Source organism: Triturus cristatus, chromosome 5_2, assembly GCF_964204655.1.
Source record: "Triturus cristatus chromosome 5_2, aTriCri1.1, whole genome shotgun sequence".
In the NCBI taxonomy this organism is placed as follows: domain Eukaryota; kingdom Metazoa; phylum Chordata; class Amphibia; order Caudata; family Salamandridae; genus Triturus; species Triturus cristatus.
The window spans coordinates 622,349,289-622,374,545 of NC_140588.1; the positions used below are offsets into that span (position 1 = coordinate 622,349,289).

The following is a 25,257-nucleotide window of genomic DNA, read 5'->3' on the forward strand; positions in this document are numbered from 1 at the left end:
TATCGCATGTGCAACCTTTTGAGTTATGCACCTCTTTCGGCAGCAAGGACTACAAAGAACACGTGGATTGAAAATTCATGGAGCTTTAAGTCCTACTTTTATTAAACAAAAACCTCAGGCAGGCTAAGTAGACATCAGAAGAACTCTGTTGGGTGCTTGCTGTGGTATTAACTCTGGCTTCTCTCTATTGCATCATTTGCTTAGTGTCTATAAAACCTTCTCACCTTTTCTATTTTAGTCTTCGGTTCAGGGGCGTAACACAGGCTCCCGCATCCCCTGCGGTGCGGGGGGGGGGTCCCCTCAGCCCAATAATAAAACCTGGGCGCTCTGTATTCAATCCAGGTCAGGGGCCCCTCTGTGTACATTGCAGGGGGGCCCCCTTAAACTTTTGTTACGCCAATGCTTATGTTGCAGAAAAATCCAGATGTCTTCATCATTTGATGTGTGTTGCTTATTTATTGTCCTAGTGTCATTGTATGTGGTTCTGTTGAAAACCTTGAGGTGTGGAAGGGGTGGGCTGAGACTAGATGAACAAAAAAACTCATTCAACATAAAAAATTCACAACAAATTTTGGGGAAAATGTCGAATTTACCTTCTGTTATTAAAACAATTCTCAGGAGAGGCCCCATTAACTGCACTTTGAAAACTTAGATCACTCGTTTTGCAAGCCTGCTCACTACTATACAGACAGGTGCACCCCACTACTTCTCCAGCAGCTGTGGAATTTTCTCCTTGACATTAGTGTATGCTACCCTGCCTAGCGTCGGTGTTAGCTTTTCAAGAGTGTGAAGAATATACATTAAAAAAAAAAAAATCTTTATACTTTCGGCACCTTCCAACAGTCTTGAAACTACTAGCATACAAAAACATGAACTATTTCAAATCTTCGCATAAATAGACTCGCATTTGTTGGGTTTTTGAGAGTTTCAGACAAAGGGGCAGATTTATCAAGTCACACAAAGTAGTACAAGTCTTGATATTTACTTTCCAGCACAAAACATTTTTTTGTGCTGTAAGGTTGCTCTTTTTGTAGCGCTTTGTGGTACATTGCGTCAAGGATGCCTTCCATGGGTGCTTTTAGGCATTCCGGCTCTACCACCCGTTGCTTTGATGCAATGCCAGATCCACAAAGCTTGACAGGCCTTGCTTTGAATAAAAGACATAACACCTCCTTGAGGCATGCTCAAAGCCAGAAGAATGTTTGAATTTCTCGTAGCATTACAAACATTGAATGTGTGCCACACCGTACAGTACACCTATGATGTGAAGAATGTTAAAAGAAAAAAGTGCAAGCTTAAGATTTTGTACTGGAGGGTACCAGTGCAAAGCCTATTCTAGACAACATGCACACACCTTTGTACTGTGGGGTGCAAAGGAGGGTGCATGGCGCTGGGCTGCCTTAAAGAGCTCTTCATTGCCCTATTCCTTTGCAAACATTCTCCAAAGTTCTGGAACTTTCCTCCAAGGTAACGTGAATACTCTGCATTAATCGTGTAACACGGCGTATTTTTGCCTGCTATTGACTGTTGCTGGTTCTTACGTGCTGCATCTTTCTTTTGCTTCTCTCTAATTGGACCACAGATTTATTTCTACTGGATCTGCAGAGAGACAAGCGCCTTCGCCTGGTTTGCTGACCTCCTCGCCTCCCTGGAGGAAGAGATGGACTCGTCCGGCAAAGCGGGATTTCTGAACTATAGACTCTTCCTCACCAGCTGGGACAACAGCCTTGTGAGTCACCCTTTTGTACGCTAATAGGGAGTATGCGGAAATGGATGAACAAAAGATAGCAGTATAACCAGTCTCCAAGCCCAAAAATTCCCAGGCACCTAAGCGCCTAGTCAAATATTACCAGTTTTACCTGTGAGGAAAGGAATGCGACTTCCTGAAGTTCTGTGAGATGAGCGTCGAGTCATAAACTGACAATAATTAGCGGGTGATGCTGAAACGCCTTTTACTGACACGCCTAGTGACCCGAGTGCCCTCTTTCCTTCTAGGCCGGGCATGCTGTAATCAACTTTGACAACGCCACTGACGCAGTCACAGGCCTCAAGCAGAAAACCTCCTACGGCCGGCCTGACTGGAATAAGGAGTTTGCTGCAGTCGCAGAAGAGCACCCCAGGTGAGAAGCCATCTACAGATGCGGGCACTTTTTTTGTTGCAGTTTTATAGAGCACGAAGTCGACCGAAGGTATCGGGGCGCCTTTTACATGAGCACCCGTTGCATTACCGACACATTCATTTCTAGGCACGGGAGATGACGTGATTTGCCCAGAATCACAGGAGCCTCCCGCCAGACTCGAACCTGGTTCCCCAGCTGAAAGGCGTCCGCTCTAGCCGTTAAGCCACATAGCAAGAGGCTCCCTGTGCCTTCTTACATTGTCCTATCGGGGGGGGGGGAGGGGGGGGACCTGTGAACTGTTTAACCACTGTTGCCACCTAGGGAGGAGCTGCGAGAGATCACCTCTCCGCCTGCGCGTGTTAGTATTGTATAAGTGCTTAGAAAAAATGTCAGATTCAGGGCAATGGACGATGAACTCTTAAAAGAATCGAGTTGTAGGATCTTCGGAAATTAAAACCGCCCCATTCACACATGGTGAAAGGAGGGCAGGCGTTTGCCAAGGACTCTCGGATGCCGGGCTATACAGCTGGGTCCGTGTATCATTCCAGAGGGCGTTCACACTCCTGGCTCAAGCGGCCCGAGGCTGGTAAGCAGTGCTTTAAATGGGAAAAAATAAGTGCAGGTACTCATTAAAATGAGCTAGAGGTGTAGTGAGTGGGCGGGGCTAAGGGCAAGACAAAATGATACTTAACAACTTCTATAATAGTTGCAGCACACAACAAAACACATAATTGTGAGTATATAAACAAAGCAGGTTAACTCTTTACACAAAATGAGAGAAATGCGATAATATGTTAAAATGTCCTTTTTTTGCAATAGTTGCACCTTCATAATGCCATACTGTTAAATGCTGTTTGGCACAATACTATATATTTATTGGGCATGTGAGTAGGAAGAAACTGAAAATAACCCCACTTCGAACCAAAGCTCTTATGGCACCAAGCAAATCAAGCAAATCATCATGACCCTCCCCAGAAGATATCTTGTGTCTCTTCCATCGATCTATCCATTCATCCTTTCATCCTACCATTTACCTGCTGATGTCCATCATTTACTCTTTACATTCTGTTGTCTACTCAGTTTTTCATCCATCCTTCAGTTTTTCACCATTCCGTCTGTCCAACCTTCATATCCAAATCTATCAATCCATCTTTAGACCTATCCATTCATCATTTCACTCATACATCTCTTTAGCCACACTTTCGCTCATCCATCAATCCTTTTTCTCATCTATCCATCAACCCTTTCACTCCTTTATACCATCCACCCTTTCATTCCATCCCTCCTTTCACTCATCCCTCATCCACCTTTTCATCCATCCCCCCTCCCTTTCATTCATCCATCCAATCTTTCACTTATCCACCCATATCCGCCCTTTTATCCAATCATCCACCCTCTTTCACCCATCCATCCATTCACTCACTCACTCATCCATCCACTCATCCATCCATTCATACATCCACCCTTGCTTACTTACTTACTCACTCACCCACTAACCCTCTCTACTACGTTATGTATTAACCTTTGTCACCGAGCAGACATGTACACAGAGACGTTTTAATGCATGGGCAAAGTGGGCTCTGGCCCAGGGCCCCAGCCTTTCAGGGGCCCCCTGAGAGTCAGCTCTGTTCTCCAGAGTTTTGCCCTAATGACCTTGATTATTTCTTAAACGGATTGTTTTAAATACTGTTTTCCTTTAATTTATGTTTTATGTGCCTGATGTGTGATAGTCTAGTACAACCATCTTGCTGAGAAATGTTGTGTTTATGTTTCATGCAATATACAGAAAAAAAGTTTCTTTTAGATCAAAACAAGGCCTAACATATAAGAAATGAGAGGGCGTCACAGAGATTATTTGCAGTAATATTGGTGAGCTGCTGCTGTGTTACAATATTGAAAACACACATACATATCCCTAAATATTAGATGTAAACACATTTAGGGCCTTATTTATGAGAAGTGATGCACTGCTGTGTGAAAACAGGGATGCGTCACTTCTTAGTGCACCCTCCTTGTGACATGACGGATGCATCATATTTACTGTATGTCGCAAGGAGTTACAGATACTTCAGTAATTCTGGCGTATCTGTAGGCGCAAAAGTGATGCATTGCTGGGGTGTGTCTGAAAATAGACGCAAGTCCAGCAATGTGTCCTTTCTCATGGGGCAAGCCCCATGTGAAAGGGCCTGCATCAGTCTTACACCTGCTGTGAGGCAAGTGTAAGATATTGACGCAATGGCCTCCTAGAAGTGGCGCACTGAGTTCTCATAGATTTCAATGTGCCACTTCTATGAGGCTTTTTGCGGGGGAACACCCACCCTGCATACATTATACCTGGCTCAGGTATAATGTGGTACAGGGGTTTACAAAGTGGCGCATCTGCCTAGATGCGTCACTTTGTAAATAGGGCGCAACATGGCACATTTTTTTCGCTGCCGGTGCGTCACAAAAAGTGACGCACCGGCGGCATAAAAGTGAAACAAGGTCTCATAAATAAGGCCCTTAGAATTTGGACGAGAGTTCCTTTGCACTGTCAGGGACCTAATGAAATTAAATGAAATAATATATTTAATAAAGCACGCAGCCACTCAGACTAGAGTGTCCTGGCACATGAAAGCGGGAGGAAAACGTGCGTAAAAGACCCATCAGTTATTAAAAAGCCAGGTTTTTAAGTTCTTCCAGAAAGAGAGTAGGTCTGTGGTTAGTCTCAGAGACTCAGGGAGTCTATTCCACAATTTTGCGCCTAGAAAGCAGAGGGATCTGCCTCCAGTGCGGGCACGGCATATTTTAGTCACGATGGCCAGGTAGGCATTGGAAGATCTTAGGGGTCTAGATGTTGTGCAGTGATTAATGCGCTTATTTAGGTAGCCAGCTCCTAAGCTGTGGAAAGCTTTAAAGAAGATGGTCATCGCTTTGAAGTTGATCCGTTCTTTTATGCAGAGCCATTGTAGAGACTTAAGAATAGGGCTCATACTAGATCTGGGTTTACGTCTCAGGCTGGCACAGGCCGCCGCGTTTTGTACTACTTGTAGGCGCTGGATAAGGGTTTTGGGAAGACCGAGGTGCAAGCTGTTGACATAGTCAAGCTTTGATATCACCAGAGCCTGCACCACGATCTTTCTACTCTCATGCGGTAACAGTGGCAGGAATTTTTTTAGCATCCGGAGTATGCCAAAGCAAGCTTTAGTTAGATTTTGAATTGGAAACGCATGGAGAGTGTCTTGTCTATGACAATTCCTACGTTTATGACTTTCTCCTTTTCCGTGGGCGGGGGCAGCAGATCTTTTGGCCACCAAGAGCTCCAGTCAGGCGTTTCTGGATTACCGAAGAAAATAACTTCAGTTTTGTCAGGATTGATCTTAAGCCAGTTAAAAACCTTTGTGAGGCAAAACCTAATCACTGTACCGTCAAAGTCGGTTCCTTTTTCACATGTAAAAATCAGCTGAGTGTCATCAGCATAGGAACCAATTTTGACGCTCTCTTCCTCTACCAGAAATGCAAGGGGGGATAGATAAATATTAAAAAGGGTAGGACTGAGAATGGAGCCGTGAGGGACACCTACATTCATGTCCGAAACTGGGGTGAGAAAGGTGGGAGCCAGATGTCCTGAGATCTATTTGCCAAGAAGGATGACATCCATGTAAAGGTGGCCCCCCAGGTCGATGTTAGCAAGTCTCTCCAGGAGCCTCTCATGTGGGACCGTATCGAAGGCCGCTGACAAATCGAGTACTATCAGAACAGCCTTGCCTCCCTGGTCCAGCTTACCCTTGAGAAATTCAGTCACATCTAGGAGAGCGGACTCCGTACTGTAGTTAGCCCTAAAACCGGATTGGGACTCATGAAGGAGCTTCCCATCATCAATGTGTTTTTGGAGGGTCTTGTTTACATGCTTTTCTAATACTTTGGAGAGGGCCGGAAGAAGGGAGATTGGCCTGTAGTTGGCAGGGTCCGTCAGTTTGGCGTTAGCCTTTTTTTATCAGTGGAAGAATCTTAGCATTCTTCCATAATTTCGGCATGTTGCCTGAGGAGAGGGAAGCATTAAAGAGCTGGTTTACCGTGGGGTTTCTGGTGGGAGCTAATAGGTTCAGGATATTCACTGGACATGGGTCGGTAGGAGAGCCAGACTTAATGCTTTGGAGAAGGGTCAGTGACTCTTCAAGCTAAAACTCAGGGAAAACAAATAAAGATGGAGGATCCAAGAGGTGAAATTTGCTATTGGAACTAAGGTAGAAGGTCAGTTCTTCCTCTGAGATGTTACTGAAGGCTTGTTGGATCACGGAGATCTTTTTGTAGAAGAATTGAGCTATTTGCTTAGACCATTCTTCCGTACATGGCCTTTCCTTTGTGCCTGCTTTCGGGATGGTAAAGAATGTAACTATGCTAAAGATTTCCTTACTCTTATTTTGGTCATTTTCTATTTTGGTTTGAAAGACGTTTTTCTTGGCTGCCTTCACAAGAATGTAATGAGCTTTTAAGGTGTCTTTTTACACCTGCCTGTGCTCAGGTAGATAGGATTTACGCCATTTCCGTTCCATTTTTCTACAATTTATTTTGCTAGATCTGAGGGAACCGTTAAACCATGGAGCTGGTGAGGCCGACCTCTTTGAGGAGCGGGAAACAACCGTTACCACTGTGCCAATGTTGGTACGGAGCCATGAATCTATTGAGAGGGTGTCCGAGTCGGGGCAGCCAGACAGCTCCGGTGAGGAACAACCGAGGGCATCTGCTAACATCGGGATGGATATTTTATGGAACGTTCTGTAATTAGGGACCCTCTGCCCTATGTTAGCCCAAGGGGCTGTGGCAGAGTTGGGAATGACACATTTTAATAGGAGGTGGTCAGACCAGGTAATGGGAAGAGGTAGGCTTGCTTATATGTCAAAGTTGTGAAAGATTTGGTCTAGGGTATGGCCCTTCTCATGGGTGGCCGAAGAAATAGATGGAAACATGTTGCAGGCCTGCAGCGTCCCCAACAAGAAAATTGTTTGAGGGTCTTTTCCATTGTCCATATACATATTGAAATCTCCCAGAATAAGGCAGTTGTTGTATTTTAAGGCCAGGGAGGTGGTGGCTGTATTAAGCGTAGTAATAACATTTCCAATTGAACCGAGAGGTCTGTAAATCAGAAAAACAGCTATGCTATGATGGGGGGATAAGGTACAGCAGAAGCCTAAGGACTCTGCACCCTCGATGTTTTCCATTGGTATGGGAGAGCAGTCTAGTTTTTAATTGTAAATTATGGTGACACCTTCCCCCTTCCCACTTTGTCGGTCTCTCCTAAAGATTTTATATCCCGTAGGGATGGCCAAGGTGATAGTAGGGTTGGAGGCTATAGACAGCCAGGTCTCAGTGAGAAATAAAAGATCAGGCTGTTCGTCTAAAAGTAGGTCATAAATGTGTGGTTCATGCATTTGCATAGAGCGACAATTTAAAAGGGTGGCCTTTAAGTCCTCTGTTTTCTTATTGTTTTTACACTTATTGTTGCGTGGGTGGATCTTGGGTGCGAGTTTCCTAGGCTGGACCGGTAACGCAGCTGCTTGTTTCCAGTCCAGGGAGGACCTGGCTAGGCAGTTCGGACTGGACTGTTCCCATGGGGCACAGGGCCAAGACTGATTTGCATATGGCTGGGTTCAAACTGGAATGGCATGGTGAGCAAAAAAACGATGGATTTAGGCCCAGATCTCTGTACTGGGGTGAATGTATGACATTGTTCTGCATTCTGTCCATCAATTGTTGTTTTTGCATTTGTCACCCCGAGTGGGAAGGATATGCTCAGACGTGAGTCCCTTGCTCTCCATGCCACTGGAATCAAGCTATCCTGGCTGACGAGGGCTGAAAGCCCGAAACCGGTCCTAGGATGCTTGTTTCCAGTCCAGGGAGGACCTGGCTAGGCAGTTCGGACTGGACTGTTCCCATGGGGCACAGGGCCAAGACTGATTTGCATATGGCTGGGTTCAAACTGGAATGGCATGGTGAGCAAAAAAACGATGGATTTAGGCCCAGATCTCTGTACTGGGGTGAATGTATGACATTGTTCTGCATTCTGTCCATCAATTGTTGTTTTTGCACTTTGTCGGTCTCTCCTAAAGATTTTATATCCCGTAGGGATGGCCAAGGTGATAGTAGGGTTGGAGGCTATAGACAGCCAGGTCTCAGTGAGAAATAAAAGATCAGGCTGTTCGTCTAAAAGTAGGTCATAAATGTGTGGTTCATGCATTTGCATAGAGCGACAATTTAAAAGGGTGGCCTTTAAGTCCTCTGTTTTCTTATTGTTTTTACACTTATTGTTGCGTGGGTGGATCTTGGGTGCGAGTTTCCTAGGCTGGAGGAGAGACCAGTTGCACTTATTGCATCGAAAGTCTACCTCCAAGCTCGGATCAGTGGCTGTACACTGATATAATGGTAGCTGCCTAAGGCTAAGCAGTTTTTCCCTATTGTAATATAGTGGAAGAAACTCACCGGAGGGGAACTGGGCGGCATGGCCAGAGCCAGACGCCTCCGGGATGCTGACGGACGCAGAGGGCCTTGCCTTTGGCACACCAGCGGCGTGCCGAAGGCACGCGTCCGTTTGCATCGGGAATATAGAGGCTAATGCCTTTGATGAAACTGGACCGGTAACGCAGCTGAGGAAGCGGAAACTACGGGGCGGAAGTGAGGAGCCCGATAGTAGCCCCAGCCCTCTGCACAATCGGCGTATCAGCCACGGCGGACCAGGACTGGAGAAAAAGCGAGATGCAAATCGGAGCAGCTAAGGAGGTGCAGGCAAGCAGAATCAAGTAAAGTGCAAGTGCGTGTAGGTAGAAGAAATTGTTAAAAAGCACAGAGTAATTCAGCCACAATATACAATTTAAAAAGTATTAAAAGCCTAGTAGCAGGGCAGGAAACACTAAATCCTACTGCTGTCAGCTGCACGCGTCTGTTTGCATCAGGAATATATAGGCTAATGCCTATGATGCAAACTGGATCGCTAATGCAGCTGAGGAAGCAGAAACTGCGTGGGAAACAGGGGCTCAAATTGGATCATAAATTCAAAGCTGTTCTCAACAGGGGCCCCCAAAATATGTTTGGCCCAGGGCCCCCAAAATCCTTAAGATGTCCCTGCATGTACACACAAAGTGCCACCCATTTTTCTTACAAAAAACAGGCATGCAAATGTAGGCAAATACACAAACATAAGCAGACACACAAAAGACTCCGGTATGTTAAAAGCCATGTTAGACTCTTCACCCTGGCTTTTTTAATTGCCACTGCAAGGGGACTGCCTTGATTCCTGTGTTTGTGCAAATGCAGACGATAGTGTGAATGTGGATGACAGCACAGGGCCTGAATGGACCCAATAGCTGCCAAGGTTTCAGTCTGCTTTGTGACATTTTCCTATTTGCATTGTAATTATGAGTGACATTTCAACGACTATGAGTGACACCTTCTCACTAGCAAAATTAAGCAATGAAGACGAGGGAATCATATAAATATCAGAAAAGACACCCATTTGAGTATAGCTGCTAATGTTTCAGATTGCTTATGTGTGGCATTTTTTTATAGATTCAGTGGATTTACGAGAGTCAGGCAACAACTAGATGTGTAACACTTAGAGTGGCACTTTTTTGCGAGCATAATCCTGGTATGAAGTCAATGGAAATAGACAAATATCAGAAATCACACTCATTTAAGCAACAAGGAAGTCAAACTCTGCAGTAGGTTCTTTTGAAGCTATTATTCAATCAGCGCCCTCCACCCCAACCTCAGCTTCAGGTGCGGCTGAACCACATGTAACGAAGGGCTCTCTGTGACAAAAGTAGCAACCCACTGAGCTATCCACATACAATACAGTACAATACAATATGCTTTTTTGAAGGAGGCATATTAACTCTCTACACTACTTAATGGTCAGAGTGAAAACTGCCAGTGGAGAAAACTCTGACCTCTCTCCAGCTGGAACAATAATCACATGACATCTCTGACTTAGCAAGTCTAACTATGCTTAGAAAATAAAGGGTGCTGCTTCCTGGTGTCACTGTCAAGCAGGGATGTTAAACACTTGGCACTACTAAAAAATCAGCAAAACTGCTAATTTAGACAAAAGGCAGCGCTGGCGTGGTGAGTCTGCGGCAGAAGTTGGGCTCTGCTGGGCACAGCAATAGCACAGTCCAGGTCAGGAGGAGGTGAGCAGGTGATCGATTCTGGAACAGCGGCTTCCTCCTTTAACTTCATGTAGCAGGGGAATTCCTGGGTGCCCTGGGCCCCGGCTGGCAGGCAGGAAATGCAACATCCTGCCACAGCCTGGGCGCTGACCGGACATGGCTCCTCCACAACAGTGTGACAGAGCAAGAAGGGAGCCAGGCGCATCTAAAGGAAAGTGTTAGGAATGTGTGGAAAACACAGGGTTGGCGGCGCTAGTTTTCAGCTTCTTTGGCATAAGAAAGCCTTCTATGCACAGTCTGATCCAGAGAGAGAACTGGAAGTGTGAGAATCCGCCCTTGCCCCTGATAAAATGTTTATGCTTAAAGTATTACCCTGCACGGACTTTACCCTACCTCAAATGCTGTGATTTGAAAATCACACGTGCACACTAGCAGGTAAAATGAATCGCGACCCTGCTTTGTCAAGCACAGCGTGATGGTGAGCACCGAACATTATTCAACTGCGCCCTGCTGAATAGCTCAGCTGGGGCTCAGATCGGAGACTGGAGACAGAAGCGGCGCATTTGCTGCCAGAGACAAGTTCCACTCCTGCTCACCAGCCCTCACAGCCACTAAACCTACCTTGTCATGAGTACCGGTACTCTCCAAGGCAGCAGAGAAGTGCCGGTACTCACAGTGATAAATTTAAGAAGTGCCGGTACTCGGTACCGGTGAGTACCGGCCCATTTAAAGCACTGCTGGTAAGTGTCAACAGTTGTGGCGCTTTCTAGTGAAGTGGCTGTTGCCCACTGGAAAATGTGCTGAGACCAGCAATGCACTTCAACAGGGGCCCGAGGTGATCGGGCCTTTTCACTATTGTCAAACTTGGAATTAGGCTGGCAACCGACAGGTGAAATGTTCCCTCACCAAACTGCCTTGTCGCCTCATTTCCAATCTTACCTAGTAGGGGCATTTCATGAAGTCTCCCAGCAGGTTGTTGTAAATTGTTAACTTTGTGCTTTGGTGTTTTAGTGGTAAGTTGTTTCATAAGCTTCTAAGGATTGTAAGTGTGCAGTTTATGAAACGGTTTTGTAAATTGCTGGTTTAGGCCAGGTTGCCACTTCTGGAGCTGATGTATTTGAGGCCGTTCTTAAGTTAGCAAAACCCCTACTTGGGTGATCAAAAATCCACACTAGCAGTGGGTTGTTGATCCTATAACGAATGCTCTGTTCCCAGCTGCTCTTTTTTTTAAAAACTGAATTTATAGTGGCCGTGCCCCTTTTTTGAGGATGGGGTTAATCCTAGAGATTACGAGGTGGCAATGGAAAACTTCTGTGAAGAAGCTTGTCTTCAAGGTTTTTCTTGAATATAGCCAGAGTTTGAGGACTGGCCACACAGATTAAGTCGGGGATGAGGATTTCTGGGAGACCATTCTGAGGGAATGTCACCAACTCACTAATGTTCTCATGCCCCAAAAACCTGTGCAGATGATATCTAAAAAATCAAACGCACATTCACGGACTTCTAAAACATCTGTGAATATCAGATTATTATATCCATTTCATGGTGACTGGAGATAATTGGTGCCAGTTTCGATTTGAAAAATCAACAAAACATTATTTTCCAGCGAGAGGCGGGACTTGAATTAAAATATAGATATCTAGCTTAGCGGGATATCAGCGCCTACCCCTTAGTACTTAGCAAGCTATCTTGCCCATCTTTTGGGAATGGCAGCACTTCCCCCACTGCTGGCAAAGGAGATGGAGGGATGAAGATGTGACACATAGCTGTCCACATTAGCTGAACTCAATTGACGGACCAATGAGAAATTAGAGCTTTGTCGCACCTTCTACCAACAGTCGTCTTTACCATCCGCGACCACTGTTTTCTACTTTGTACCCACAGGCCGCTTTGTTTTGTTATTTCAGCTCCCACTTGGTTTACAGCTTCTACGAGACCATAAGCAATAATTCTAGCTAAGGGCACATTGATGTAGTAACTGTAAAGGCATATTTATCGTTATATCGCGCAGCAAGCCACCTTGCTGCGCTGCGTAATAGGGAAAGGGCAGAAATGCACCATATTTAACACTCTATGGTGCAATCCTACTTTTTCCAAGCGCTGGCGCACAGTGTGCTGTCTAGCGCCAACACAGGCGCTCTTGCACCATGGTGCAAGGGTGCCTGCGTCGTTGGCAGAATTGTAAGAACAATCGTCTGAGGCATTTTCCTCTTTCTTTGTATGCTGCAGAATGAAGCACACGTAGAAGGAGGAAAAAAACAGGAGAAATAAACATATTTCTCCTTATTGCAGCTTTCCTGGGAGGAGTAGCAGTTTTGGCACATTTCCATATCTAACTGAATTGTGAATGTGTCAAAATCCATGGGTTTTGCTCAGGAACACCCACGTCTCCCGGGGAACAGTAACTCAGCGATTTGTGCTGCGTTGCGTTACTCTGGCTTTATCAAGCCACTCCGGGCCTGCGTGGCTTGATAAATCTAATCTCAAGGCTTGTGCGAAAGCAACACAACTCTTGATAAATATGGCCCTAAGAATTCATGCAACGCGGTGTAGCAAGGCAAGTTGCTGCACTGTTGCATGAATTGGTGAGGGCTAAAACGTACCATATCTAATAACCTATGGCATTCTTCAGTTCTCTCCCAGCGCTGGCGCACTTATAGCAGCCTAGCACCAATACCTGCACCCTTGCGCCTTGCTGCAAGGGTGCCTCCAAAAAAACAATCCAAAAGGTGCATTTTCCTTTTTCTATGTGTGATGCAGTATGCATCATGCATTGAAAGAGGAAGTAAAGAGAAGAAATAACCATATTTCTCCTTATGCATACCAATTTCAATCCATTCCAGTTTACAAACCCTAGTAAATCTGGAATGGTGTGAAATCCATAGGTGGATACAAGGGAACGCCCATGCTCCAACCATCGAATGCTTACAACTAAGATATGCAACACAGCGTAAGCCGCTGCATTGCATTTCTTTAGAAACCACGCGAGGCCATGCAATTGTAGCCTTCCGTGGGTTTGTAAATCTCAATTAAGTCTTTTGTTTTCCCGACTCGGGGGGTGGCGCAAAGGCTTATAAATATGGGCCAAAATTGTGTGTGAGACCAAAAAACACACAAACCTTCTACTGTAGCATGCCATCAATGAATACGAGACAATGCATAGAAAATTGTGACAACATGGTCATTTATTCATTTCTGAATAGAAGCTAGAGGTAAGAGCGGGTTATCCGAGGCCAGAGGCCAGATTTATTAAACTTTATTGCAACACAGTAAGAGAAGTTGCTGCACTGCGTTGCATTTAAAGAAAAAAGCAGAAATGCACCATGTCTAAGATATGGCACAGTTCTGTTCTGTTGTACCCCTGGCGCACTTCTGGCTGCCTAGCTCCAATGCAAAAATCTTGCACCATGATGTAAGGGTGACTGTGTTGCTGTGAGAATAGTTCTTGTGCAGGAAGGGAAACCTTTCTGCACAAAATCTATTTCTAGAGGCGTATTCCTTAAGGTCGAGCCTAGCGGCAGCGCGCAGGCACAGCTTGCTCTGCTAGGCATGCAGTAGTCGAGAATGCTATGGAAGCCTCGCCTTCTCTCCGCCCATATTTTTGATTGGCTGGTGTCATTGTCCTTGGTAAATGCTGGCTTCCGATTGATAAGGCTTGTTAGTCCCTCCTTGTTACCGCCCTGTCGCCATTTGTTACCTCCCATGAGGGCTGGATCTTTTACTGGTAGTGTCACATGGTCTCCTTCATAAGTCGGTAAGCACTATTTTTCTATTTGTTTGCAGCACAGTCTGCTTTCACTTTAGCTGCTGTGAATGTTTATTTAATTAATTTGCCGCAAGGGCAGAAAGGGTGCCTTTCTACTCCCTAATCTAACAAGAATTTGCAATAGGTCTCGCATTTATGCAAGTTTGAGCTATTGACATTGCAAATAACAATGCCTTTTATTTTTTATTTCGTTTTTAAAACCTAAATAAAAGGCATTGTCATTTACAATGCCAATAGCTTAAACTCGTGTAAAGACCTATTGCATTGCAAATGCTTGTTTAGTATATGTGCTGCAGAAAGTGCCACCCATGCAAAGAGAAAGTAAGAAGGAGAAATAAAGATTTCTATTTTTTATGCCAGCCTTGGGTACCATATTGGCACAAACCCATGTTTACTGACTTTAGCAAATATGGGTTTGCGTCAAAGTCTGTGAATGCCCATATCACACCTATGTAACGCCTCCCTGACAAAAAGTAACGCAAGACAGTGGTATGCACTGTTATGCTTTACATTACTTTTGTGATCCAATCCTGCGCAAAGCCATGCAAATTGATTTGCGTGACTCGGTAAATCCCAACAGGGAGTTTCAATCGGGGCTGCGCCACCAAAGTAGTGCAACCCGACACAAGATCTTACAAACTCTTGTCCCAGATACCCAGGAGAAACAGAGCTCGTAATAAGATTTGAAGCAAAGCTAATTACATAAAATAGCTCATGCAACTAGTAATCCTTGATGTTACACAAATACTGTTGGCTTCAGTAAAACGCAACACAATGTGTTTCATGGAGTATGCTGACTCTGTATTTACAAGTATAGGAAAGGCTGGGACCAAAATGGTAAAGCAAATGCAGCACAATTTTCGTTTGATGACAAAAGCTCATCATTGCTAGGAAAGAAGCCAGCCATGGATGCCGATTCACCAAAATTCCATGAGTAGTGGAAGAGTCATCGCACACTCTTTGATCCCAAGTGGCATATGAGATTTGACCCTTCACCCCCCAACACCCTCCTATTGGCTGTTTAAAAGGTAGCAGAATGGAAACCACAGGAAGCAATCGGGGCTCTGGAAACACTGCCACACCTGATCCGAGCTCTAAAGAAGGCCGTGCCAGAAACAAATAGTAACCAAAGACAGTGCAGGGATAAGTGGGGGTAATCGGGGGTAGCAGTGTTACCCCTGGCTTCCTCTAATTGACACTGATGAAGTCACCCTATAATATGTCAGCAGTGCTAAAGGACCATGTATAAATGTCTATGCTATTTTCATACCAGTAATTCGCCATTTCTTTTGCAGAGCGGTGGTGGGTGTATTCCTCTGTGGTCCAACAGCTTTGGCGAAGACCCTGCAGACGGCTTGTCGTCAGAATTCGAGCATTGACCCAAGAAAAGTCCAGTTTTACTTCAACAAAGAGAACTTCTAAGGGGTACAGCTAGTTGCAAGACTTTTGGATGATTTGCTAAGAAACCCTTGAGTGTCATGGGCCTCCACCGCCATTTCAGTGTCAAGCGTTTGTAACGAAAGTGGAGCTCCAGGCAATGCAAGGCTTTATTTCTGAGCAAAGCTGAAAAGCAATTCATCCTCTCTTCATCTCAGGACTTGAGCAGAGTTGCCTGCTTTCTTTAAATTGCTGGGTTGCAGCATGCTCTTCAAGAACATGGCAGCACAAGCATTTGGTCCTCAACGACTGAATATGTGCTATGACCCACTATAGTACAAAATGGAGTGATATCTGTTTACATTGCCTCACTAACCCTTGATGCTATGTGATCGTGCAGACAAGAGCCAATTGGATAAACATGTGTGAAGTCAATAAAGGTGCATTTCAAATGGTGATTCCAAATCCAGCTAAGGGGGGTACAGTTCATGGCTCTCATAATGAAAATCATGTTGTAAAGCCTCAATTACTAAATTACATTTCCATGTGCTTAGTTATCATCGACCTGGGAGAAGGAGCATGTCCCTTCTGGAGGCTTCATCAAAAGGTGGAAGACCATCTTAACCTGCTTATGCCAATTGAGGAAACCTGGATAGCCGTGTTTGTTTCAATGGAGAAGGCCTTAGCTTGCCGCAGAAGAAAGTCTGACTGGAATCCTCAAGCCAGTATTTCTAACCTCACAGCTTGGAGTAAACCATATAAAAATGAGTGATTATTAGGGGTGTGCACTGTAGAAACTGTGCTACCCAGCAGCGCTTGAAAATAGGATTTATTAAATTTCCTGTTCACCTTTTGATTCCATTCATGAATCTTGTCTTCCTTGATCTCCTCTTCTCCACCCCTTTTCTCTCTTACCTCTCTAATGCCTCTAGTTCATCTCTCCCACCCCTCTAACTCCTGCACTCTCATAGTTCCATCCTTTATTCTCTTTTACTCTCAAAGTTTATCCTCTAACTCTAAATCATAGGGCTTGATTGAGACAGGATGATCACAGTGTTATGGAAGGACCACGCTAATAGTTGATCATAAATCAGCAGAGCATGGAAGGTCACCTTGCAGCATTTGTGAATGATGTTTGAGATGAACCCATTGTACCAATGGATTATTGAGGAAGGCAGTGCCGTCATTCGCCGCAGGACATCCCACTGCTGTGCAGTGACAATGCATGTGTCAGAACACGCATGCAACCAGTCCTTTTCTGTACAGTTTTAGTAATGAAAGTGCATGTTCTCACCTTTTTCAAAAATATGTGTTTACTCGCGCTTGTTTTATTGTAAATAACACTTCACTTAGTCCGATTCAGCTTGCAATTTGTTTAGTCTTCACATGCCCTGTAATGGGCACATGGTAAAGGTTCACCTCTGGATTGTGTTTCCCTATTTTTCGGTGTTGAGTGCCAATTAAATTATTATTAAAGTCCTTTGGCTAAATCATGTTTTTTGTTATTTTAAACACTGTTGCCATCATTAAGATCAGTCCCTCGTAACATTACAGAAAAGACAACCTTTTTCCAAGGTGATCGCGTTCTTGAACAAGCATTTGCAATGCAAAAGGTCTCGCATTTGTCAGAGTGAGTCTTTTACCTAGGTGTTTTGGTTTGGATTGTAGTGGATGTATGAACACAAACGCAGTACGAAGAAGAAAAGAAAATTCTGTTTTAAAATTGATAGTTTCACTGTTTGGAAGCAAAGATTAAATACCCAGGGTTTGAGAGACCAGGAATACATATTGTGCTGACGCTGCCAAAAAAGCCAGGTTTTATAAAACAAAAATGTGTAAGTCGGGCGAGCCATGCATTATGAAAATATGCTCACCTGCAATTGCTAATAAAAAAAAAAAAAAAATGAAGTGATGGTAAAAAAAAATACAATGTTACAAACATACAATGTTGCAAAAATAGAGTTGGGCGAGTTGCACACAAGAAAAGAAAAGTTGCGCAGCTGCCATTGTTGAGCCCTGGCTGGATGGAGAATGTTGTTTCGAGGTGCCCTGGTGACAGCGGGTGGGGCATGCACGAAGGAGCAAGGTCCCCAACAAGGAGAGGGCTTAAAGGGCGGACATGGAGTCACTGAACTGCTGCAGAAGGTCAGCACTGTTAGTGCGGCGGTTTCGCTGGAGTCAGAGGTGGAGAACTGACACAACAGCTGTCAAGTGCCTCAAAGCAGTGCAGATGATTTGTGGCCCCTGAGGAAGCAAGGTGACCAGCAGGGACCACTCCGTTTGGTGGATAGACCTTGGAGATATACCAACAATGCTGAGATGCCGTGCGGTGGGGCAGAGAGAGGGTACGATGAAATTAATACTATACTGTCAAACCATTTAGCTTACGAAACTCTACTGGTCCTTAATAGGTTTGCCCTTTACATTGTTTGAGTGGTTTAGAATATGTACAGGCCCAGATTTACTAAGATCTGATGCAACGCAGCAAGACAACTTACTGCGCTGCATTAAATGGAGAGAGCAGGAATGTCCAGTGGAGAGAGCAGGAATGTACCATATTTATTGATATATTGCACATTCCTGCTCGCTTTCTCTCTGCTGGAGCACTATGTGCACAAAACAATCACATAGGCCTTTTCTCCTTTCCACGTGTGCTGCGGGAGGCACCAAACGCACAGAGTAAATAACTGGGAGAAATAAGGATATTCCTCCTTGTTGAACTTCTGTTGGGATGGTGTACCATTGTGATGCATTCACAGGTTTACTACTCTGAGAACGTGCCAAAAACCATGGCTGGATACATAGGAACACTCACGCTCCACCCATGGAACGTGTTCCCAATGCAGAGTAACTCATCAAGGCAGTGACTTGCGCTGCTTTGCTTGACTCCAGATTTACTAAGCCATGCATAGCCATTCAAGGTGGCTTTGAGTGGGTTAGTAAACCTGACTTAAGGGCTTGTGTGATGCATTGGCAATGCAAGCCCTTAGTAAATCTGGCCTCAGCGTTTAATGACTGGTTTCAAGTCACGGGTCTGTTAAGGTGCATATTGGGAGGGGCTCCCGCCTGGGGAAGGGACCACACCTTAGTGCACAACTATGCAGAATACACACCACAGCCTGAGACGTGAGGTATACCAGGGCCAGCCACCACAGGTGTGCACTGGCACTTCAAGTAACCTCGAGTAATGTCTGAAGCCTCAATAACCACGCCAAATGCATGGGCGAGCTACATGAGCTGAGCAATCTGGGGTGGACATATGCTGTCTTCAGGAGACTCACCTTTTGGGACAGACCAGCAACGTCTATAAACTAGGGAGTTCCCACTTCAGTCTTTTTAGGGGCCCTTGGGAGGTAAGGTGGAGTGACCATCCTCATCAATAACAACCTGGGGCTCAGAGTGAATGAACATAGAAAGGACAAAGAGGGCACACACCGGGTAACGCCATTGACTCTGGCTTCCATAAATGCACCTGAGCAGAGAGAACGGGTTCTCGTGTGATACAATGCAAGCTCTCCTAACCAGGGTCTCCTGCCCCCTAATCATAGGCGGAGACCTCAATTTGGTAGTGTGGGGGAGATATGTACCCCTGAGTGGCTTGTAAACCAGGGATAAGGCAGAGATGGTGACTGAGAGCCCCATTGCGCTGCCGGAACGTCACTTTTTGTGACGTTCCCTGGCGCAGAAGCCTGCGTGATATTCATTAGACAGCACTAAGCCACTTTTTTTTTTTTTTGCTTACAGCTGCCTGATAAATATCCATCCCTTTAACGCAGTTTTCTGTGTTAAAGGGGCGTGCAATGGGAGTTGTTGGGGGCGTTCCCAGCAACATACATGGCTTTTTGACACCGCTCCAAATTTACGAGAAATCGTAAATCTGAGGCAGTAGCATAAACGTTCACCTCCCCAGGGGTAAGGGAGGCACAACAAGGAGAAATATCTTTCTTTCTCCTCGTTTTTCCTTTTTCTGTATGTGCTGCATTCTGCAGCAAACATAGAGAAAAAAGACTTATGATTTGTTTTTGTACAGGAAGGTTTCCCTTACTGTACAAAAATAATAATCCCAGCAACACAAGCACCCTTGCACCATGGTGCAAAGGTGCCTGCGTTGGCGCACATTCGGCAATTGTGCTCCGGCGCAGGGGAAAAGGACAGGAATGCGCCGTATCTGAGGGATAGGGTGCATTCCTGCCCTTTTCGTTTGCCGTAGGGCAGCGCAGCAGGAAGGCGTGTGGTGCTGCCCTACGGCAAAACCTGATATGAGGCCCTGAATGTTTGCCTTCTATGAGTGCTTATCAATAGTTGTAAAATCATACAAGTAAATAGCTCTCGGTGCGAACGAAGGATTTCACTTGGAAGCCTCGTAACTAAAGGAAACGTACTCGTTCATGCGCGTTAAGGCTAACACGGAAGCCTAATTAAAGCCTGCTGCAGTGTGCGCGAGTACAGCACGAGCTCAAAATGGAAAGTTGTGTTCTGGGAGTAATTGAAGGAAAGAATTACTCCCTTTATCTTTCACCAGCCTGGGCATAATAAAGCGTGTCCATCTTGTTCTACCGGTCCAAACAAATAAGAAATTTAGGTTGGTCCTTCTTCTGTGTTCTCTCCTTTTTTATTTTTTTTAACAACTAGAATGCTGACTGGTCTTTAATAGGGAAGCAAAAAGGAAGTTGTTTTCTGTGAGACTCGAAGACATACACCGGTTGTATTAAATTCATACTAAATTTAACACCAAAGAGGAAAAAAAAAACGAACAATTTTTATTATCCAGAACAATTTTTATTATTCTTTTCAATTCTTTCTTTTTCTTCAAAGACTTAAGGATATCCACATATATATATATATATATATATATATATATATATTTTTTTTTTTTTAAAAAAGAGGGGAGGAAGAACACTAAGTCAGAAGCAACACAACAAAAATTTACCAATGTGCATATTTAATTAAAGAACATTTTGCGAAGAAATTGCACGTCCGTGATGTGCACACGTTGGGGGTTTTTAACAATATTTTTTTTCAATTTTTTTGTTATTTTTAAATGGTATAATTCTTATTCTCATTTTAAGAAATATTTCAATTGTTTTTATCTAGTGATTTAGAAATACTATTTCTGGTTCACAAATTGGATAGCGATATTGTTTAAAAAAAAAAAAAAAAAAAAAATTTAAACGCAATGGCAACTATGCAAAATGTTGGTGCTCCACCTCCTTTCCTCCAAACTCCTGGAGATCCACCTGTGCCTTTGAGAAATTGGTATAGGGCGTTTACAAAATATTTAGGAGCTATAGGTGGTAATAGATATCGACCAGAATGTAAGAGATTCCTATTGGAACACAATTTAGGATTCGAGGGTCAATCTATTTATGAACATCTTCCACCGTATGTTACTCCCCTTGGTCATGAAGATTTAGATGAATTCGAATTAGCTGTTAAATTGGAAAAACAATTTGACGTTCAACCCAGTTTAATTGTTAACAGACATAAGTTTTTCACAAGAGAGCAGTTGCAGGATGAATCTATTGATACATATGTAGCAGTGTTACGAATGTTGGCTGCTGAGTGTGAATTTGAAAACTTTACAGACCAGCATATACGGGACCAAATAGTAATACGGTGTTGGGATAAAGTACAAGAAAAACTCCTCACGATGAGAAACCCAAATCTGATTGAAACAATTGACATAGTAAAGGGGATTGAGGTTTCACGGAAAGCACTTGGAGAACTCACTCAAAGAAACTAGTGGTGTGTCTGTAGTGAAAGAAAGCATACTTGCAAAAGAAAATATGAATGATAGTACAGTCTCAAAACAAAATAGTAGTTTTAAAACATTTTCAAAGAAAAGAGTCAAAGAATAATTTTTTCCAACAAAAGAATATTTGTTTTAGATGTGGTAATAATTGGCATGGACCTAACAGCAGACCATGTCCTGCAAAAAATGTGAAGTGCAAAGTGTGTAACAAAATTGGACATTTTGCAAAGGTATGTCAGACACCTAGAGAGAATTAATGCAGTGCAAGATGGAGATGTATTTGACAGTTCAGATGAAGAACAAAATTGTACAAGAGGAGTCAGAGACATGATTGTTGTGGTACAAGATGAGGAGTCTGATTGTGTTGATCCGTATGAACACATTGAGGTAGACGGTAAAGATCTTAGACTTCTCATTGATTCTGGTGCTAGAATGACGATGATTACTGATGAGTTGTATGATGAAGTTTGGGGTAAACGCATGTTGTTTCCTCCAGATAGGAACCCAGTCACGTATGATGGAAGAAAAATTGAATTGTCAGGATATTTTGAGTGTCAACTCAAATTCAAGGATCGTAGCATTTTTGGAAAGGTATACGTGGCTAAGAAAGGTTTAAATATTCTTGGATGGGATCACCAAGGTCTTTTTGGGATGACGCTTAGACCTAGGAGAGATGTACAAGTTTCATTAGTGACTGATGGTGAGGAAAATGGAGAGGTTGTTGCAGGAGGTGAGAATAATATCAAATGGGTTGAGAAGTTTCCTACAGTGTTTGGTGACAAGTTAGGTAAAATTAATGGATTCAAACACAAGATTAAGATCCAAGAGGGAGTTACTCCTGTGAAACACAAATTGAGGAATGTACCATTCAGTGTACGTGAGGACTTGGCAAACATTCTTAAAAGAATGTATGATGATGGTGTAATAGAACCAATAGAATCATCTTTATGGTTAAGTCCATTGGTTATCGCAAGAACAAAAATGGACAATTGAGAGTGTTGACTTAAGGAGTCTCTACAAAGTAATTTGGGTTGACTCACACCCTCTGCCCAGGATTGATGACATCCTTAGTACATTTTCAGGTGCTTAGTTATTTTCGAAAATTGACCTAGCATCTGCCTATCATCAAGTAATACTTGATGAATCCTCACGGCATTTAACAACTTTTGTTTCTCCTATGGGTTCCTACCAATTTAAGAGAATGCCGTTCGGTCTCGCATCGGCTGCGGCTGTTTTTCAACATGTGTTGGAGAATGTACTGAAAGGTATTGATGGGGTATTGACCTTCCAGGACGACATTTTAATAGCGGGAAAAGATCAAATTAGTCATGACAAACGTATGAGTGATGTATTGGAGAGGTTAAAAAAATTTGGTGTTGTGGCCAATCGGGGTAAATGTGAATTTTCAAAGACTACAATAGAATATCTAGGTCATGTAATTTCGGAGAAAGGGGTAGAACCTAGACCTGGCTTAGTAGATGCTATTACCAGAGCACCTACGCCTAAGTCTAAAGAGAATGTGGCCTCATTTTTAGGGCTTTGTGAATCTTATTCAAAATTCATTCAGAATTTTTCAGCAAAAACTGTAAAGTTGAGAGAATTGTTAAAGAAAGACATACAATTCTCTTGGGAAGAGAAATGTCAAGCTGAGTTTGAAGGGTTGAAGAAGGAAATCATTTCTGCCGGAGTCCTTGCACCATTTGATCCTTCACAAGAATGCATTGTTACTGTGGATGCCAGCAATGACGGTCTTGGTGCTACCATTGCTCAGATGAAAGGAGAAACTGAAGTAACAATTGGGTTTGCTTCAAGGTCATTGAGGTCTAATGAAAAAATCTTCTCTGTTATTGAAAAAGAACTTTTGAGTTGTTGTTGGGCGGTTGAAATTTGTACTCAAAACTGACCACAAACCTTTGGTTAGCATTCTAAGTGGGACAGTTATCAAAGATCACACCCCTAGAATAGCAAGATTGAGCTCTAAACTCTTACAGTATAATTTCTCAATTGAATACATCCCAGGCGGAAAAAACATAAGGGCAGACTATTTATCTCGCTCACCCCTAAGTTTCACTGATTATTCTGAAAATTGTGAGGAAAACGATGAGTGTTTAATTGCATGTATCGATATTTGTTATGACACCACATTTAATGAACGTGAATGGTTGGATGAATCTCCTAAAGATATGGAACTGGATAGTGTCAGGGAGTATGTCATGAGTGGGTGGCCTGAAGAGAAAAATCTGCCTCAAAATTTACAACCTTATTTCAAAGTGGCAGATGAACTATCCATTGAAGAAAAGGGGATGCTTGTACGGGGGGATACATTCATTCCACCAGTATCATTAAGGGAAAGGATTATTTCCTATGGTCATGAGGGACATCTGGGACAAACTATAACCAAAAGGAAAATTAGAGATAGCTATTGGTGGCCCGGAATGGACTCTGCCATTGTAGCAAGTGTGCGGGATGTGTTCTCTGTGCTTCTAGTGACAAAGGTCTTAAAACAAAGGTAGTTCCATTACAACCTGTTGAATTACCTAACACAGTTTGGTCAAAGATCGCCATAGATTTTATAGGTCCTTTTGGTTTGCTCCACGGAAATTAAGATTTGCCATTGTAGTTGTAGATTACTACAGCAAGTGGTGGGAAGTGAAATTTGTAGAAGAACCTAATACTGTTAGCGTTGTCAAGTTCTTGAAAAGTCTGTTTTTAAGGGAAGGTTTTCCTAAAGAAATTGTATCGGACAACGGTGTCCAATTTGTTTCAAAGGAAATGAAGTTTCCTTAGCAACAATGCTATCGGACACAAATGTGTTGCTTTATACCACCCACAAACCAATGGTCTGGTAGAAAAAATGAATCTCACACTAGTTGAGTGTATACAATGGGCAATTCAAAACAAGTTTGATGTTTGCAACTCTGTTGAAGAAATGCTGTGGTCACATAGATGTTGTCCAAATGCTGTCACAGGTATCACACCATTTGAATTGTTACGAGGACGTCCACCTGCCTCAAAGTTGTGCCCTGCTTGGTTGAGAGAGTGCCAACATAAAAGTGAACATTTGTTAAACATGGATAAAATTGTGAGACCAAAAGTTGAAGTTTTTCAAAGTAAAATGAAAAACTATTACGACACTACCCACAGAGTTAGACCTGTTGAAAGTAAACTATGTGTAGGAGACTGGGTTCGCATCAAGGACCCCAATCATGTTCCCAAGGGAATGTCTAAATTTAAACCTGCTGTCAGAATTGAGGTTGTAACTAGGAATGCTGTGAAAACTAGCAAAAATGAATGGTGGAATAGGGGAAGGGTGGTGAAGGTGGATAGTCACAATGCTCTTTCACATGATTCTTGTCTTTCACCCAAACCGTTTTTGCATTCTCATGTTCCTTCACCTTCCTCTACTGACATTGTTGTTTCTGAATCCAAGTGTTTCTCTTATCCTGAATTCGAGCGTAGAAGTAGCAGGTGGAATGTTATCAAACCTTTAAGATATCGTGATTAATGTTCATTTGTATTAATTATCAGATGTTTATGTATGTATTGATGCATTCATGCTATGTTATTCTATGTAATGTGTTTCTGTTTTATTTATTGTAAAGAAGGGAAATATTGTGGTGATCTGGCATGCATTCCATCATGGTGCTATGTCATTGGAATGTAGAATGTACTGTGTGAGGCTGCAGTGGAAAGATTCCATGTTTCACAGTTACTCTGGGACTGCAGCAGCTGTGGCTAATAAACATATTGCTTGAAGTATCCAACTCTCCTACTCTTTACTTCACAATACTTCACTACACATACACAACTATCTCTCATCCAGTGACGCAGCGGAAGTAAGCGCTGCAATGGTGTGAGATGCGCTAAAGGCAGTGAACGTGGTGCACCTGAAAAAAATGAGGGAATGACTTCTTCAGCAGTTAAGAGGGGAATTAAGTGAAACGGAGGGATAACATAAATGCATGCAATCACAAAGGTTGTGGAACCTGCTGATAGCACTCAGAAGACAACTATAGAGAAGGACAGAGCACATTACATGATGTCTCACCTAGAAAGGTGGAAGTCTGAAGGTGGTAACCGGGCAGGCAAGTTACCGGCCAA

At 43.5% G+C, this 25,257-nt stretch overlaps 1 protein-coding gene and 1 long non-coding RNA gene across 2 annotated transcripts in view; one reads left to right on the forward strand and one right to left on the reverse strand.

Annotated features, from left to right (window-relative positions):
• Positions 1–16,883, forward strand: part of NOX1 (NADPH oxidase 1) — a 75,676-nt gene extending 58,793 nt beyond the window's left edge. Inside the window, exons 11-13 of the mRNA XM_085607733.1 lie at positions 1,583–1,729; positions 1,996–2,120; positions 15,323–16,883. Of these exons, the coding sequence (XP_085463859.1) occupies positions 1,583–1,729; positions 1,996–2,120; positions 15,323–15,449 (399 nt within the window). The 3' untranslated portion in view covers positions 15,450–16,883. The remainder of the gene's footprint in view (positions 1–1,582; positions 1,730–1,995; positions 2,121–15,322) is intronic.
• LOC146829095 (uncharacterized) overlaps positions 1–25,257 on the reverse strand; it is a 157,768-nt gene that overhangs the window by 64,928 nt on the left and 67,583 nt on the right. The gene's annotated exons all lie outside the window — the stretch shown is intronic.